The 18,151-nt window shown below is 34.1% G+C and overlaps 1 protein-coding gene across 2 annotated transcripts in view; it reads left to right on the top strand.

Annotated features, from left to right (window-relative positions):
- LOC101893076 (uncharacterized) overlaps positions 1-18,151 on the top strand; it is a 91,939-nt gene that overhangs the window by 56,814 nt on the left and 16,974 nt on the right. For both annotated transcript variants that reach the window (XM_005181417.4, XM_011293349.3), the window contains exons 2-4: positions 1,381-1,603; positions 8,669-8,871; positions 15,510-15,720. In XM_005181417.4, the coding sequence (XP_005181474.2) occupies positions 1,534-1,603; positions 8,669-8,871; positions 15,510-15,720 (484 nt within the window). In that variant the 5' untranslated portion in view covers positions 1,381-1,533. The remainder of the gene's footprint in view (positions 1-1,380; positions 1,604-8,668; positions 8,872-15,509; positions 15,721-18,151) is intronic.

Genomic DNA, 18,151 nt, shown 5'->3' with positions numbered 1-18,151 from the left:
GATCAAACAAATATTTCATCTCAATCGGATAATAAATGCGACCTGCCTTTTGTGCACAAGAATACATGGACGAACGGACGGACATGCATAAATTAACTCAAAGTGATTCTATGGAGATCCTCAAAAATAACTATGGGTCTATTTCGCTTCTTTCTCCATGTTACAAACAAATGCACAAAGACATAATACCCTTACCACTATGTGGTGTAGGGTATAAAAATTATAAAAATATGAAATTTTAAATCCTTATTGGTGAAACTCACCTTAACAATTTCCAATTAAATTTAATCCATTACGAAAGAAAAATCCTTATGCCTCAGTCGTAATCATTTCATGTGAATAAATTGGAGTGCAACCAAAATATCCAATTTGCATTTATTTTTCCCCACTCCTTCCCTCACTGTTTTAACCAAAAAGGAAAAAAGTAATTAGTTGCAAAATTTACCCTCTAACGAGTTCTTATGAACTTTTCTCAGCTTCACGCAATTGTGTAAAACAGAAAAAACACCAATGTATGTGTGTACAGTATGTATGTATGAATAAATTTTTGGCACTTCATTCCTTTTCTCCTTTTCGTGCCAATGTATAATCCTGAGAATACACTTGCTATTCGAGAACAATTTTCGTTTTATGCATTTGCCTTGACTTGCCTTGTCAGTCGGTTATGTTTCTTCATTCGTTCTGTAAAAATGTATTCTCTTGTATTTTTTCGTACATAATTCAAAAGTATTGCCTCCCCCCTCTGCCCGCCAAGCATGACACCCTTGGGAATATCTTCTATCCATTTAAAAAATATTTTGAATATTTCTTTTGATGATAGTCTTGTTGCGCTCTTGTCAGACACTCTTAACAAACGTCATAGCGCGCCATGTACGACTTGGCTCGGCTACATGCAAATGGAAAGAAAACAGAAAGGAAAATGTAATTTGTTATGCTTCAACAGCTTTCCTAATATTTATTTTTGCATATCTGCCAATATAAATTTGTAATCGAAAATACATTACGACGAAAATTATGTTGTAACTGTTTCTGTTTCTTGGTTTGGTGGTTTTGTTGTTATTTGGAATGGAATACGAAGCTTACTCCCACCAAAAATGGAAAATTTCCAAAAAGTATGCACATGGCCCACAAGAAATATAAGTAATGCTGATACAGTTTATATGTAGCAGATTTGTTGGAGATTGGTTTTAAGATCCATGGTAGAAAGGATGTAAAATATAATCATGGCTTGATCTCTGTCAAAATTTGATAAAATAAATGTGACTTTGACAAGTCTTTTAATTTAATATGTAAGCTATACAGTTAAAACCAGTTATGTTAAGCAAATTCTATGTTCTCTTCTATTATATGAAATAAACTTTCATTTTTATATCTTTTCAGATTTCCATCCTTAATATGGCAGAATTACATAAATTCACAAGTACAATTGGATTGAACCGCAATCACCAATGAGTCAATAGCAAAAAAAAAATATTTTAAGCAATAACTCTAAACATAACTCGGAACGCTTGTGTTCCGACGAACTATCAAATCATGCCTAAAACACAGGGCCTAGTACGGAATATCGGCGAGACTTGTCTCCTGTTGGTAATCATAATGAGTGGTAAGTAGTACAAATAAATAATAAAATATGTCTATATCCTCAGGCTAGTCGAAATCCTAGGTCTAAGCACACGCACAACACAACATTACATCAAATCTGGGAAAAAGTGTACCAAATTTTCGTCAAACTTTGGCCACGCGGTTGAAATAAGCCCACAGTTATTAAAGAGTCGATTTTACTGGACAAAACCCAATTTTTTGACATCTCAGTTTTAAAATGATTCGATTTTTTTAACACAATTAAAACTAAAAATCCAAAATGTTTTATTGAAATATTTGAAGGTGTGAGCATGGTGTTTATCTGAAGACAACAATTTTTTATAGAGTTTGCAACTCCTCAAAAAATAGATTCTAGAGGTAGGGTAAGTGCGCCTAAGTTCGGCATGTCCTAGTAGTCAGCAGTTTTGAAATTTAAACTTTAATAACTAAGAATAGAATTGACCAAATAATGAAATAATTGCAAAAAAAACGTCAACAGTGTTCTCTGCTCTCTTTCTGTAAAAAAACAATGAGCTCCGATCATTTATTACGAAAGAATAACGGGTTTCGTCAGTGAGTGTCTTCCAACGCGTACGATAGTGCTAGTTTGTAAAGAAAAAAAAATTAGTAATGGCGTCAACTTAATAATCGATTTGAGTAAATTAAATTTAATACTTCTGGAATCAGCAATATTTTATAATAAACATTTATATTTTATAATAAACATTTATATTAATTAATGCCGACATTAGAAACAGAAAAAAAGAGATTTTCCAGTAGTCGGCCGATTACTAGAAAAATATCATTTTTGACCAATTTCACTAAAACTTGAGAAAATTATTAAAAAATAATCCAAAAACTACTCAAATAAAAAAATAGTTTTGAGTCGGCAGTTGCTTTTATTTGTGCTTTTTGACCAACTTTTCTAAATTAAGTAGGCTTTTTAAATCAGCTATTTGACGTTTTAGAGAGCGGTGGCATTTTTGAAAAAAAAAAAAAAAAAAATGTTGGCTATCTTAAGGAAAAAGATCAATTCACAAATTCCAAATATAAGAAAGCTACTTTTTTCTTTTTTTAATCTCATTTTTATTTTAAATGAAAATCCATACATTACAGAAAAAAATCCATACATTCTACCTATATTTTCTAACGAAATCAATTTCAAATTCTGGATTAAACTGTAATTTAGTAATGTTGCATTGTTTTATACTATTTGAAATAAAAAAATTGCAAAATAATATTTTTTTTTTACTGAAATATAATATGCCGACTGCTGGTAAATAGATATGTCGAGCATTGGAAAATGGTGCCGACTACTGACAAAAAAACTACTATTTTAGTAAAATTGCAAATTTTGCCAATTTAATAAAAACAAATTCAGTTTTTGTTTGTTATTTCGAAAAGTAAACAAAATTTGGAACCTGAACAACTTTATTTTTCTGTAATTTAAAGATTTCACTCAGAATGTTGAAAGATTGAAAAATCGAAAATCCTAAAAGTGCACTTACCCTATTATGTATTATTCCGAGAAGCATACAATTTTGCGTAGTCATCGGATGATATTAAGTGGATGAATTTTACCATCACTTTTATATGGAAAAATAAAAATTCCGTTTGACCTCGAATATCGAAATTTTCAAATATTTTTCCGAATTTCAGTATATAGAGTAATTACACAAAAAACAAGATATAAAGTAAAGTTTTGCCGACAAATGTACACCCTCAGCCAATGCTCGATTATTTAAATATATTTTGACTTCTGTTATGATTATTCAAATTGTTGAGCCTCTATGGTGTACTTTCCGAAGTAATGGGCTAATATTGTCCATTTCATATCGGTCCTGCATAAATATGATATAAAGATTGGGACATGCCATGGTTAGACTATATTGGTCACTTCCTTCAATTTATATGAAATATGTGATAATTTTTAAAAAAATTAAAATGTGCGTAAGGTACCAGATATAGTCGACCGAAGTATTCCATTTTCATACTTCATCTAATACAGATAAAAATATTAGTACGGGCAAAATTACAAGAAAACCGAACATTTTTATCCGATTTTATGCGAAATCATAAATTTCATATTCATCTTAGGTTTCTGATTGAGAGACACATTTAGATATAGCAAGTTGTAAAGAATCGCTGACTTGGGGTTGGCAGATATATATCATCTTCACAACATATTTTGTGTTAGAACGAATGTATGTAATGTTTGTATGTGTGAAATTTGAAGAGAGTTGGATGCTTATTTCGCTCTCTTGAGCGTTTTGTTTTTCAAAATCCGGAACCCTATGTGGGGGAGGTACCAGAAGAAATGGTCCGATCTCTCCCATATTTATTACAGATCTTGATGGAAATATTAAGATGTACCAAGTCTGAATGGCGTTTTATGAGCTGCATGGACATTCCAAATTTTGACCTATTGGAGGGATGTACCAGAAATAGATGAGCGATGTATCACATCTTCACACCAGACCTTAGGTTATTATATAAATTGTGATGAATGTAATTTGGACATAATCAGATCCTCTCATCACATTTTATAAGAGTTATAATTATTCACAATGTTAACCATTTGGAGGGAGGTACTTGATGGAGTGGACCGATATTGTACAATTTCGCACCTGACGAAGCACTGACGGACGTATTAGAATTTGCAAAATTGAAGCAAACACGGATTATTCTATTTCTTTCTTTGCAGTATTTCTTTTTAATTTCGACCTTTTTCGGGGAAGTACCAGAAACAGCGATATTGATAATAACAAAAACAAATACAAAAGCTGTAAGTTCGGTCGGGCCGAAGTTTGAATATCCTCCACCATTTGGAACGAATTTGGCAATTTTCAAAAAAAAAAAAAAAAAAAACAAAAAAAAAAAAAAAAAAAAACAAAACAAGTAAGCAAAGGCTACAGTCGAGCGGGCCGACCGTTGAATACCCTACAACACTATAATAAACCATACAGTTTATATAGGCGAGATACACGAAAGAATTCCACAAGATGTTGTGACAAATAATAAAAGAAAACCATCATGTTTCGTTCTCTAATTTTCGAATAATAGAAACTTAAACGAATTTGCTAATTTCCAATTTATTGGTAGATGTTGCACGTAAATGGACTTCCTAGATCTGGAACCAATATTTCCCAAAGACCTATAATCTCTCAGAAGTGGCAAAAAGATTAACATTCATTATTGGTTTTTGACTAAAACGCATCTATATGAGATACAGACATTTGACTATATTCTTCAACGAAATCAGCCTTAACGAAATAGTAAGAATTGCGTCTTTCCTGTATTTGTGAATTCTCCAAAAAGTCACTGGAATGGATATTTTCGTATTTTGTGTAGAAAATTTGGCAAACTATTTCACACATTGAATATTTTTGGATGGCCATCCAAAACTATTTGGCTTTTGCAATGTCCGGTAACCTCCATTCAAATTCGCGTGAGGATCGGGCGATATTTACGACTTCCTGACAATTTTTCAGTTTTTTTGTCCATTTCAACCCCTAAATATATGGCGATTATCTCCAAAAAGAGTAGGCTTTTATTCTGACCCTCATCTTATCCCCATGCAAAATTTCGTAAGGATCGGGCCATAAATGCGATCTGTATATGATATCCTGATATCCTAACTACTTAGTTTTGTTAGCTGTAGAAATATTACCAAATGTTTAATTCAAAATGAAAATATGCAAAAAATATGACAAAATTGAAAAAATATGAGAAAATTTACAAAATCAATATTTTCATCTTTAGAGAGATATTTTTATGCGATTTTTTAGACGTTTTTTGTTTCCTGCCAAGAGGCCATTCTGAATTAATGAGAACTGTCGAAATCAGTTCAGCCGTTCTCGACATATAACAGATCTTTCAAGCATATCTTCTTTGATAGACATATATATAGCACATATTTTGCTAGATATCCGATTTGTTGGATGTTAACATCAATGTAAAGGTCAGAAGTAACCTTGTCATGGCTTAGTGATTTCGCCGGGATTTAAAAAATTCGCGGTTTGATGAAAAATGTTGATTTTTTTTTAACACAAAAGATATGGTCTATTTTACCCGCTAAATATTATCCGATGACCACCGTAATTGGTAGGCTTCTTCCCCGCCCTAAACTCTAGCTACATACGAAATTCCGCGTCGATTGGTCTATAATTGCGACCTGTATAGCTACTGCAAAATCCGATATTTTTTCAGTAATTGGTCCATTTCAACCCCTAAACATTTGGCGATCATCTCCAAAAGAAATAGGCTTCTATTCTGACCCTAACCCCACCTCCATTTTAAATTTCGTGAAGATCGGACCATAATTGCGACCTGTAGAGTGATTACAAATTAACATGGACAGACGGACAGACGGACGGACGGACATACATAGCTAGATCGACTCAGCTCGGCGAGCTAGGAAGATCCATATATACTTTCCTATATGGGAAATCAATATTTCGTGGTGTTACATAATTTTTGGCCCAATCAAACTTATAATACCCCCAACACATAGTGTTGTAGGGTATAAAAATAAATAAACAAAATCCGTTAAAAATTCTGTTAAATTACCGAATGTACCCGTTATATTAGGGTGTGTACGATGACGTGGACCTGCAAAGCCAAGTTTTGTCATAAGTCATTACAATATTCAAATGCGAAACTTGAACAATATTCGTGGAATGATGTAACTAAAATCATCAAAATACTGAATGTAAGGAGGTACCATTATAAGGTGGCTATACGAAGACGTGGGCCTGCACAGACAACTTTCTGTCATAGGCTCTATTATCCATTACGAACTTTAAATATAAAATAAATTTGCAACAATTCCGGTGAATAATGTCGCTAAAATCATCAAAATACCGAATATCAGGAGGTATCGTTATATGAGGCCTATACAAAGTCGTGGACCTGCACAGACAATTTTCTGTCATAAGCTGTAGTATCCATTACAAACTTAAGGTACCAAATTTGGAACAATTCTGGTGAAAAATGTCGCTAAAATCATCAAAATACCGAATATCAGGAGGTACTGCTACATGGGGTTATACTAAAAAGTTGACCTACATGGGCCATTTTCAATACCAAAAGTCCTGCAGATATAATATACATTTGAGTAAAATTTTATCAACCTACTTTACTTCGTTCGGAAGCTAGAGTGATTTCCACAGACGGATGGACATCGAATATATATACTTTGTGTTGGTGGGTAGTTGTGAGATAAAGCTGGTTTTCGGAAATTCGGAGTAGTATGTACTAGAAGTACTAAGAAGAAAAATTTAATTCGGGTGCATTGTCTTCAATATCTTTACTAATTTTCTTCACGGTAAACTTTAAAATGAAAGAATTTGAAGATTTTTTGGTGTAAAAGTTAAACATCTCACTGAATTGAATTGAGCTTTTGGAGCAGTGAAAAGGCCTAAAACGAACTGGCCAAAAATTTCAGAATGGATTTTGGCTGACGAAGTAGAGGCACTTGCTATATATTGAAGCATTTTGAAATAGGTTAGGATGTAGACTACAATTTGGTATAATTTGATATTGGTATTTAATGACCTCCCATAATTGTCCATTTTTGACTTTATATGGGGTTCTATAAAAAATAGCCTCAAAAAAATCGATTATTTAAACAAAACTCTCGAATCATTTTAAATAAGATTATGGGAGAGTTTTGCATAAATTCACACGAATTCCTGGCGCTTAGTTACGATTTAGTCCGTCATCGTATTTTGGGATCTACAGTAGAATTTTATAATTAATATTTTTTTTTTTTTTTGATATTTTGATTTTCTATAATCACGTTTGACCGGAGATTGTTACTGACAAAAAAGACCAAAAGTGACACGTCTGGTGATTGCTTGAGAGTTAAAATTTGACATAAGAAATCCTCGTATTATTGCCAGTAATATTACCAAAGACATTATATACCCAAAATGCCAGGATTCCAAAGGGATCTTTATTCGAAAAATTCAAATAACGTGGAAGAGGGAGAATTGCCCTTCATATTTGAGTTAATTTGCGTGTCCTATATTTTTAGCTTTACTGAGTAAAATGTGTTTTTGTTTATTCCACGATTATGTGTGTAAGTGTATTTGGATATTCTAAGATATTTACATTTGTAAGCCTATTGGGATAATATGAAATATTCACTATTAAAAATCTAGTAGCCAAAACAGCTAATTATTCTTGCATATCCATCCACGGTTATGGTTCTAAAGGTGCAGGTGCATTGAAAGCTTTTTTACCGATTTAATTCATCGCCTGGCTTTCTCGTACAAAAATAAAGGAGTTTTAGGTTGATATAGATAATTTTTGGCCAGTAAATTATACTTGTTCTTCCCATGCTCCTTTGTTCTCCTACGAAAAACTGGGCGGTGACTTAAGCCAGCGTTTTGGGTTTTCTAACCCTAATGGTTTTGTTAATTTTTTTATCACCATTTCACTGCCAACTGATATTTTGTGATCTAGAATCCTGCAAAAAAAGTCAGCATTTTTGTTGCTTACCACCAAAAATGCCCGTCAAATACTTGTTAACTTGCATCTAAAAATATCTCCACCCACCCCAAAAATTAACATATTCTTTTGCGACTCATTCGAGTTCCCAGAATATTTTCACACAGAACACACAATTGAACAGATGACATACGACAATGTGTCTCTATAGATTTAAAATACAATTAATCACAATAACATTGACAGACCACTGACATCAATAGGGAGAGGGAGATAGATACATTTTTAACAATGTAAGACCCTATCGACGTCGCCATCGTCATCCTCGACAGCTGTGCAAACATCCAAAGAATAACATACATTAAAAATCCACAATCTTTTCCAATACACATGCAATGTATGCGGTGATGAAAACATTAGCTCAATGACAAGAAAATAAAACGGGAGATGAAGTCAATTTTATACAGAATATTAAGCATAGACAAGCTTAAGTGGAAAATGAAATTTTGGGCGAAAAAGGGCATAACAAAACGTAGACATAAATATAATAATAACGAAAGGATACTTATTTCTTCGATTAATGATGGTTGTTGAGTTTGTTATTAATATTTTTTATTTTTATAAATCTTTGCAGATGTAACAATAAGCGAAGTCACAGAGCCCTTCAATGCATTCAAAATCTACGAGGAATCATTGGCAAAATCAACAACACCATCCTACACACCGCCGCCTTGGATTGATCCCTATTTTGATCCCACCACACCGCGTAATGTAACGGCACTAATGGGAAAATCGGCATATCTCAGTTGTCGGGTACGGAATTTGGGAAATAAAACGGTGAGTAAAAGCATCTCAAAACTTAGATTTTAAGATTCTTTAAAATAATGGTGACAACCATGCGGAACACTTTCTTTATCTTGATCTGGGTCTAATTTTGTGTTGACAGGGCTGTTTAATAGTCTAGAAAATCGTCATAATTTTTTTTATTTTCAAAAAAAAGTCTAGCTTACTCATTATTATACTCTACAAAACAATGTATTGAGATTATTATATGTTTGACTGGGTCAAAAAGTTTGTAACACCTCGATATATTGGTGTAGACTTACAATGTTATATACCGATGTTCGGATTTCGACGAGATTAGAATGTCTATGTATGTGTGTCCATCTGTCCGTCTATTCATATTAATCTGCAATTATTCTATAGGTCGCAATTATGGACTGACCTTCCCAAACATAGTTAGGGTTAAGATTATAATAGAAACCCATTTTTTCGGAGATGTTCACCATCACATTTTCTGTAGGGGTTGAAATGGATAAAAAATTCTTTGCTGATTTTTCAGTTGCTCTACAGGTCGTTAGACTTTTGGATAGTATAGAAATCATTTTGGATGGTCATCAGATCATATTTAGCGGATGAAATGAACCACAAATTTTCTGTAAAAAAACAAAAAATATTTGTTGAATACTTTAAATGCAGAAAGCTTTCAAAGCTAAAAGTGAAATCGTAAAGGTCACTGCTGACCTCTTTACATTGACGTGTTAAGTCAGTTATTGGAGATATAGCAAAAAACTTACAGGAATCACGGCAAATGACTTTAATATAGAGCAAATGCAACGTTGCAGTGCTATATCTATTTCATTAAAAACCAATGCTTTATTTGTGTAACTTTTAGGGATCGCAGTCTTTTGGAAGATATTGGGTCCAGATCTATGAGGATTTTCGGAAAATAAAACCAACTAATCGCAACATCTTCTTGTAATTAAAAATAGCATCGCCATAATTCTGGCACAAATAATGAAATCAAAACCCTAACTTTCTTAAAATTTCATTGAAAAATGGTATATTTTTAACGGACCTACATTACCAGTTCTTTGTGAGTATGTTTTATATTGCTTTGTGATACATATTCGGTGGGAAATATAATGCCAAACTCCTGAAATTACTATCAAATATAGTCAATTTTGGAGCGAAGATCTGACAGAAGCATTGAAAAAGCTAAAATTTCACAATTTGGTATGGTTTTTGGACAGGTGGCATATATGGACCGTACGTCTTTAAAGATGCTGCGAACATTTCATAACTCAGAATGCTGAGCGTTACCAACTTTTTTTTGCCCAAAATACAGCAACGGACTTATTGAGAAGCGAGTTCGGTGAACATTTTATTTCACATTTGGGACCGCTCATTTGACCACCTAGATCGTGCAATTTAATACGTTTCTATGTCTATATCAATGTTAAAGCATATGTCTATACAGACGAGCCCGCTTCAATTGAAATTGAATTGAAGAAAACATGGAGGGTATATAAATTTCGTCACTCCGTTTGTAACTCACTGAAATAATAATTTTAGACCCAATAAAGTATAAACAGGGTGAGATGAAAAAAAAAAAACTGCAACAAAGTCAAATGACATGATTTTTAGTTTTTTTTTTTTAAATTTTTTTGAATGAAACCAAAAAATTTCGGAAAAAGCATCAAATTTTAGAATAAGTTTAGATTCGTTCGAATTGGTCCCCTTTGTCACGAACTATGCCCTTCAAAGTGCCAATAAATGTTGCTCATTCCCGTCGAAGCGCTTGGTTGAGGTGATCGACACTGGCATTTTTTGGTGCCAACATTGCTTTCCAAAATACTCCACACACAATAGTCCAACGGACTGGAATCCGGAGATTTTGGTGGCCATTGTGAACTGGAAATAAAGCGAGGAATCTAATTTTGTAACCATTTTTGGGTGGCGCGTGCTGAGTGCGATGGTGCTGAGTCCTGTTGGGAATGTCCAAGAACTGCGGCTAAAATGTTTGCGTGCCCAAAGCTTTAATACACCCTACAGAATATTTTCGCGATGACACGGTCGATTAATACGAGCGGGGTGCGACCATCGGCTTTTTGGCGGCCCACAACATTACCATGACCAGTGCTTGAGTTCTGTTGGCCAACCGAAGCTGCACATTTTCAGCTGACCTCTTTGGCAAGAAAACGCGATAATTTTGTTTGTTTACAGAATGCTAGACAACGAATTTTTTCTCATCGGAGAAAACCAAATTCGGCAGTTCACCACTTTCGGCCAAGCGAAGCAAATCTTTAGCTCTTTTGACTCTATTTTCTTTCTGAGCTCATTTTTCAACTGGCTACTGCGACGCGGGCTTCGATCAAGTCGCTTCTTTACTTTTCGAACCATTTCTGCTGTTGTTGCTGTTTTCTGCCTTGATAATGGGCTATGCTACCAGTATCACTGTAACGAGCGATGGTACGAGACACAAAAGATTTATTCACATTTAAATGTTGGAGTGCTCTAACGATAGCCACTTTTGGTTTTCCAGCCAAATAAAAAGAAATCATTTCATCACGAATAACTTTTTTTCTGGAAAATTCTCACCAAAATGCTTTTGTACGCTTGTAAACAATGAGCTGTCGCTGGAATAATTTTAACAGCTGTCGGATGAGAGCTTAGAAGTAACAGCAGCCTGAATTTGGTTGCACTTTTTTCATTTCACCCTTTATGTTTCCTTCCATTGTAAATTTAAGGTTTCTCAAAGACATAACACACAATCAGTAGCAATGAAAGGTTTCATACAGCAGAAAATTATATCTCCGTGAAATTTAGCTGAAACGAATTGAGATAAAGAGAGCGACACGGGCCTCCTACCAAATGGTTCATTTTAAGATTATTTCAAATAATTCTGCATTTAAATTTTAATTTTTTGTAAGTTTGACCCCCCACGAAATAGTTTCGAAATGCATTTCTGGCTGCATCAGTAGTCACCATATTTGAATTCCATTTGATTTGGAATTTGAATAGCTCTAAAATAGTGATGCGCTTTCAATAACGATCATAGTTGATATAATATATTTCCCATAAATTCCCAATATAAGCGTAAATTTTTTCGCTCGGGTATGCATAGTGGTGTAAAGTTTCATACACTCGGAGCAGCCCGACGTTTGTTCTTCCTTTTATGGACATAATTGCTAAAATGGTAACATTGAAGAATGTGTACACATCTGAGTTCCTTGAATACGAAATGTTAGCTCTCAGTTTTCTTCAATTGCAGGCGCGTCGAGTTTCAGGATTTCTCTTTAGAGAGACGTACGTTCATAAAACATCCTTTCTAATGTATGAGATATAAAATTTTGCAAAATTTCTCTATCCCGGCATGTCAACAAAATTCCAACCAAAATCTTCATTTACGAAATTCTCTTAAAAAGAAACTTTAAATTGTAACATGACTACAAAAGAGTATGTAATGGGTTTTAAATTTTCTTTTTCAAAATCTTAGACAGCCGCGTAGCAGGCATTCTACTGCATGTGAAGCAATTTCACATTGTAACATACATAACCTGGAGAAACTTCTTTCTATTGCACAAACTTTTCGAAATAAAACTCTGGTTGTTAAGTAACTTCCTTGATATGCGGCTGCTGTCGCTGTTCGTGGCGTTAAGTACAACCACGCACACACACACGCACGCACACCAACACACACATAAGAATTATTACGTTGAAACTTACAATGTTCTTGATATTTGTTAAACAAAATGAAACAAGCTGGAAGTTAATTAAGATGTCCTCAACATAAAATTTCACAACACAAACAAAGAAGAGAATAATGCGATTTCTTTGTTTTGGAGTGGAAAAGTTGTATACTTTAATTGGCCTATGATTATTGGCAGGAGAAAAAACCTTAACTATATATATTTTTAAATCTAAGTTATTCAGCTTAGCAAAATTCCAGCTGTGGAATTCACCAAGTTTGCCTTTAGCGACAAAAGTCGGTAACTTTCAAGCGAAAAATTTCCATGTGAAAATTAACTAAAACTTAACTTAAATTCCGTCGCTAACTTATTGATAAATAACGTTAATTAGCTAAAATAAAAACAACTAAAAGTTTGTTTTTATCAATAAATTTCGATAATCCTGTCTTGCCTTTCAGAACTACTAAAGCTTGAAATTTATTTCCAAAAATATTTGAAAAAAAAGTTAAAAAGTATCAGTCGGTTCCGCCAACAGGCTCTCCTCAGCCAATATTCGATTATTTAAATATATTTTGACATTTGACACTTGACCCTCTATGGAGGGAGGTCTTAAGGAATATTGTCCATTTCATATCAAACCTAAATAAATACGATATAAATGTTGCGACGTCCCAGGTTTGGTCTATATTGGTAACTTCATCATAAAACCCATATTCATGCCAAGTTTCTGGCTGAGAGAAAAATTTAGATAAAGCAAGTTGTAAAGAATCGCCGACTTATTTCGCAAGTTATGACAGATATAAGTATTGGAAATTGTAACCCTTTGTGGATGAGGCAGATGTATATCATCTTCACAACAGATCTTGTGTTAGCATTTGTTGGATTTGGATGCTTATTTCGCTTTCTTTAAGCGTTTGGTTTCTCAAAATCCTGATCCCTATGGGGAGAGCTACCAGAAGAAATGGTCCGATCTCTACCGTCTTCATAACAGGTCTTATGTTGATGGAAACATTGAGATAGGCCAAGCGTGAATGGAATCTAATTTTAATTTCACGGTTTATGAGCTCCATGGATATTTAAAATTTTGACCCTTGGTGGGGGAGGTACCAGGAAGAGGGGACGAGGGGGATATATCCCATCTTCATAACATATTTTGTGTTAGTAGAAATAATGGAATGTGTGATATACAAGGAGAACCTGATGCTTATCTCGAATTTTATAAACAATTTGGTTGTTCAAAACTTTGAGCTTTTGTGGGGGAGGGACCAGAAGGAACGGTCCGATCTCTACCTGCTTTATAACAGATCCAGTGTTGATAGAAATATTCAGATGTGGCAAGTTCAAATGGAATCGGTTGTTTATTTCGCGTTTCATGAGCTTAATTAGTAATCAAAATTTTGACTAAGAAATTTTATTATTCAAAACATTGACCCATTGTGTGGGAGGTACTTGATAGAGTGGACCGATATTGTCAATTTTCGCACTTGACATAGTAGAGACGCAAATATTTGGATTTGCAAAGTTGGGGCAAAATCGGATTATCGTTTCTTTTTCTGTGCAGGAAATATATTTTTTAACATTTCGACCGTTTTTTGGGAGAGGTACCAGAAGGAGTGGATCGGTATATTTCATCTTAACACCAGGCCTTGATTAGGACTCTCTCCAGCCACATGACTGAGGGTATTAAAAAAACAAGTAAGCAAAGTCTATAGTAGTGCGAGGTCGACCATGTGATACACTACAGTTTTTTGGAAGCCCTCTTATGTCAAAATCCATTTGGAAAGATTTCTTTTGAAATACTGTCTTAGAGCCCTGCCCAGATATTACCCTTAGGTTTTTGATCGGGGCCACTTCCCCAATATTTTAGCACTCCGTCAGGCTCTTAGGTATACAAAACAATTTGACACGAAAGTTGTGGTTAATTTCACATCTGAATATAATCCAATGGTCATCCAAAATGCGCGACTTCTTCCCGGTGCCTAGCTCTCTTCTCATGAAAAATTCCGTGTCGATTGGTTTTTAATTTTGACCTGTAGACAGGCTGCAAAATCAGAAAAAAATTAACTTTTTGGTCCATTTGAACTCCTTAATGTGCATCTTTATCTTCTAAAACAATAGGCTTTAATTCTGACTCATACTTTCGTGAGGATCGTACGATAATTGCGACCTGTACAGAACTTTAGAAAATTTACAATTCAAAATTGTAGGTCAAATCGAAAAATCGCGATTTTGTCAGATTTTATCCTTTTCTGGCAAGAGACTATTCCGAATTTATGAGAATTATGAAAATCAGCACTTATAATGTAATTGTGACTTCTTTGGGATTAAAAAATATTGGAGGTTTAGTGAAAAATTTCGAATTTTTTCACAAAAGTTATGGTCTATTTACCGGCTAAATATTGTTCGATGACCATCCAAATTGGCAGGCTTCTGCCCAGCCCTAACTCCTAATTCCATGCTAAATTTCGTCGTTTGGTCTATAATTGTGGGCGGTAGAGAAACAGCAAAATCAGAAAAAAATTCTCTATTTGGTCAATTTCAACCCATAAATATATTGTGCGATCATCTCTAAAAGCAATAGGATTCTATTCAGAACTAACCCCACCTACATTTTCGAATTCGTGATAAATGGGCCACATTTGCGACCTGTAGCGTGACTACAAATTAACATTGACAGCTCGGCGAGATAGGAAGATCCATTCCATTGCCGGGGACCAATGTTTCGAGGTGTTACATAATTTTTGGCCCAATCAAACTTATGATATCCCCAACATATAAAAAAAAAAAATAAAAGTAAAAACTTGAAAATATTTGTTATGTGATTTCTATCTTAATTCTATAAAATAACTGGCCATTTTGAGAATTTTTCCAGTTCAGCAATTTCACAAAAATTTCCATCGGCCACCAATTTTTTCTTTTTTTTTTTAATTTTCACAAATAATTTAATTGAACATACAACCTGGATAACTCATTTTGTTTGTTTTTGGTCATTCCGTTTTATAGGTTTCCTGGATTCGACATCGCGATATGCATATTTTGACAGTCGGCACCTATACATATACAACAGATTTACGTTTCCAGGCGATTCATCACAATGGCTCCGACGATTGGATGCTACAGATCAAATGGACACAAAAACGAGATGCCGGCATGTTTGAATGTCAAATTTCAACACAACCCGTTCGTAGTTATTTTGTGGATCTACATGTTGTGGGTAAGTGGGTGTCAATGCGAGTGTGTGTGTGTCTTTTTATTATTTACTGACAAAGAATTGCAAATTAAACTAAACGAGTGAACTTGCCTCGAGGAAACATTGAAAAACTTGCATGAGTTTGTTTCAAAAATTGAGATTCAGAAAGAAAAAGAATAGTTTTATAAAAAATGTTTTCATAAACATATCACTCTGGGCAATACACGCAAATAAATATTTTTAAAGATTATTTTTGTCTGTAATAAAGTTAAAAATATAGCAGTTTTTAAACATTTTTGACTGGTGGCGCAATACAAATTTAAATAAAACGAAGTAGTAAGAGGAATTTTTATTAAGCACCACAAAAAGAAAAACAAATAAAATTAATTTGATCGAACAGTGATGTAGTCGACTATATAAAAAACAGTTCACCATACAACAAGTTTTAATGTGGATTTTTAAGTAGCAACGCGATTCAGAATCGTGTTTTTATCACAATTCTGTAACTTTTGGACAGATAAAATATATGTTCATAAATGTTTTCTTTATGAACTGTTACTGTTTTAAGCAGTCTCACCATATTTCATAATTATTTGGCAAAGGCTATGGTCGTGCGGCGCCGACCATATGATACCCTACAACACTACAATATCTTGAAAGCCCCCTTATATCTAAATCGAATTTAGAAGATTCCGCTTTTGAAATGATGTCATAGAGCCCTGCACAGATGTTACTCTAAGCTTTTTGATCGGGTGCATTTTCCCAACATTTATGCACTCCCTCGTGTTATTAGGTATTCAAAAAATTTTAGTCGAAAGTTGTGGTCCGTTTCACAGTTAAATATTATCCAATGGTCATCCAATATGCTAAACTTCTTCCCCGTCCTTAACTCTCTTCTCATACAAAATTCCGTGTCGATTGGTTTTTAATTATGACCTGCAGAGTGACTGCAATGACAGGAAAATTTTATTTTTTCTGGTCCAATTTTAATTTTTCTGGTCAAAAAGAGTAGGCTATAATTCCAACTCTAACCCTACCCCCTACCATTTCATGAGGATCAATAATTGCGGCCTCAATACATAGTGCTGCAGGGTGTAGAAAAAACTTTAGAAAATTTGCAATTTTAAATTTGTAAGTCAAATTGAAAAAAAAAAAAAACACATGCGATAAAAAAATATAACAAAATCTTAAAAAAAATAATAATAATATTCACTTTTTTATTGTCATATTTTTTTGCGATTTTCTTAGACATTGCCCTTTTCTGACAAGAGACCATTCCGAATTGATGAGAATTGTGAAAATCAGTGCAGTGGTTCTTAACTTATAAGCGGAATAACTAAGATCTATTTCTTTTACATATATATTGTACCTATTTTGCTATTTATCCGATATCAGAAGTGACCTTTTAATGTATATGTGATTTGGCAGGGATTAAAATTATTCGCAGTTTAGTGGAAATTTTCATATTAAAGTTAGGGCCTATTTTACCCGCTGAATACTGTCCGATGACCGTACCAATTAGAAGGCTTCTGCCCAGCCCTAAACTCTAATTTTTCTGTTTTTGGCCAAAAACAAATAGGTTCCTATTCTGACCCTAACCGCACCTCCATTTCCAATTTCATGGTTCGTGATTACATATTAACATGGACGGACCGATATACATAGCTAGATCGACTCAGCTTGGCGAGATAGGAAGATCCATATATAGTTTCCTATGTCGGCCCAATTAAACTTATAACACACCAACACATAGTGTTGTGAGGCATACATATACTTCTTTGAAAAAGAAGCTTGGATTTTCAGGCGATATTTTTCAAAACCCCCATTACTGTAATCGAGAATTTTTGTGAGATATTTTACCAAAGACTTTTAATGGATTTTTTATGAATTTTTAAATAATACGATGCTCATACCGTGGACTAGTGAAAGAATATTTTCACCAAGGACCGTCGTGTTCGTGGAATATTTAAATAATTTTTTTCTCAGGGACCTTGATGTCTACAATTTGGATGTTTTTAATAATTTTACAGATGGTATATGTTCTTAAATATGGCCAAATGTGCTTCGCATATATAACGGTTTTAGACTCTAACTCTGTTTGGACAGAGTCGATGTAGCGGTGTTCGTTTGTCAGTCTGACAGATTGGCGCGCACGATAACTTTCGATTTGGTTCAAACATTGGCATATTGTAATATTATTATTAAACATAGATCTAGTTCGGAGATGGGCAATATGGTTGCCTACCTCCTGGTGTATACCTCAAAAAGGTCGACACTTTCTCAGAAAATGCTTTACTTCAGAGACCAAGAAAGAAGCATCCGACTGTGTTACAACTTTGAAAAACCTAAATTTTAAATCAGTGTTAGGTCAGGTGAGGTAATAGACAGTATCGGCCTACGCCTACACCTTCCAATACATCCCCAACAAATGATCAACATTGTGAGTAATCATATT

This window comes from Musca domestica, unplaced genomic scaffold (assembly GCF_030504385.1).
Source record: "Musca domestica strain aabys unplaced genomic scaffold, Musca_domestica.polishedcontigs.V.1.1 45, whole genome shotgun sequence".
In the NCBI taxonomy this organism is placed as follows: domain Eukaryota; kingdom Metazoa; phylum Arthropoda; class Insecta; order Diptera; family Muscidae; genus Musca; species Musca domestica.
Note: the sequence above shows the minus strand (reverse complement) of the source record. Positions and strands in the feature narration are given on the sequence as shown.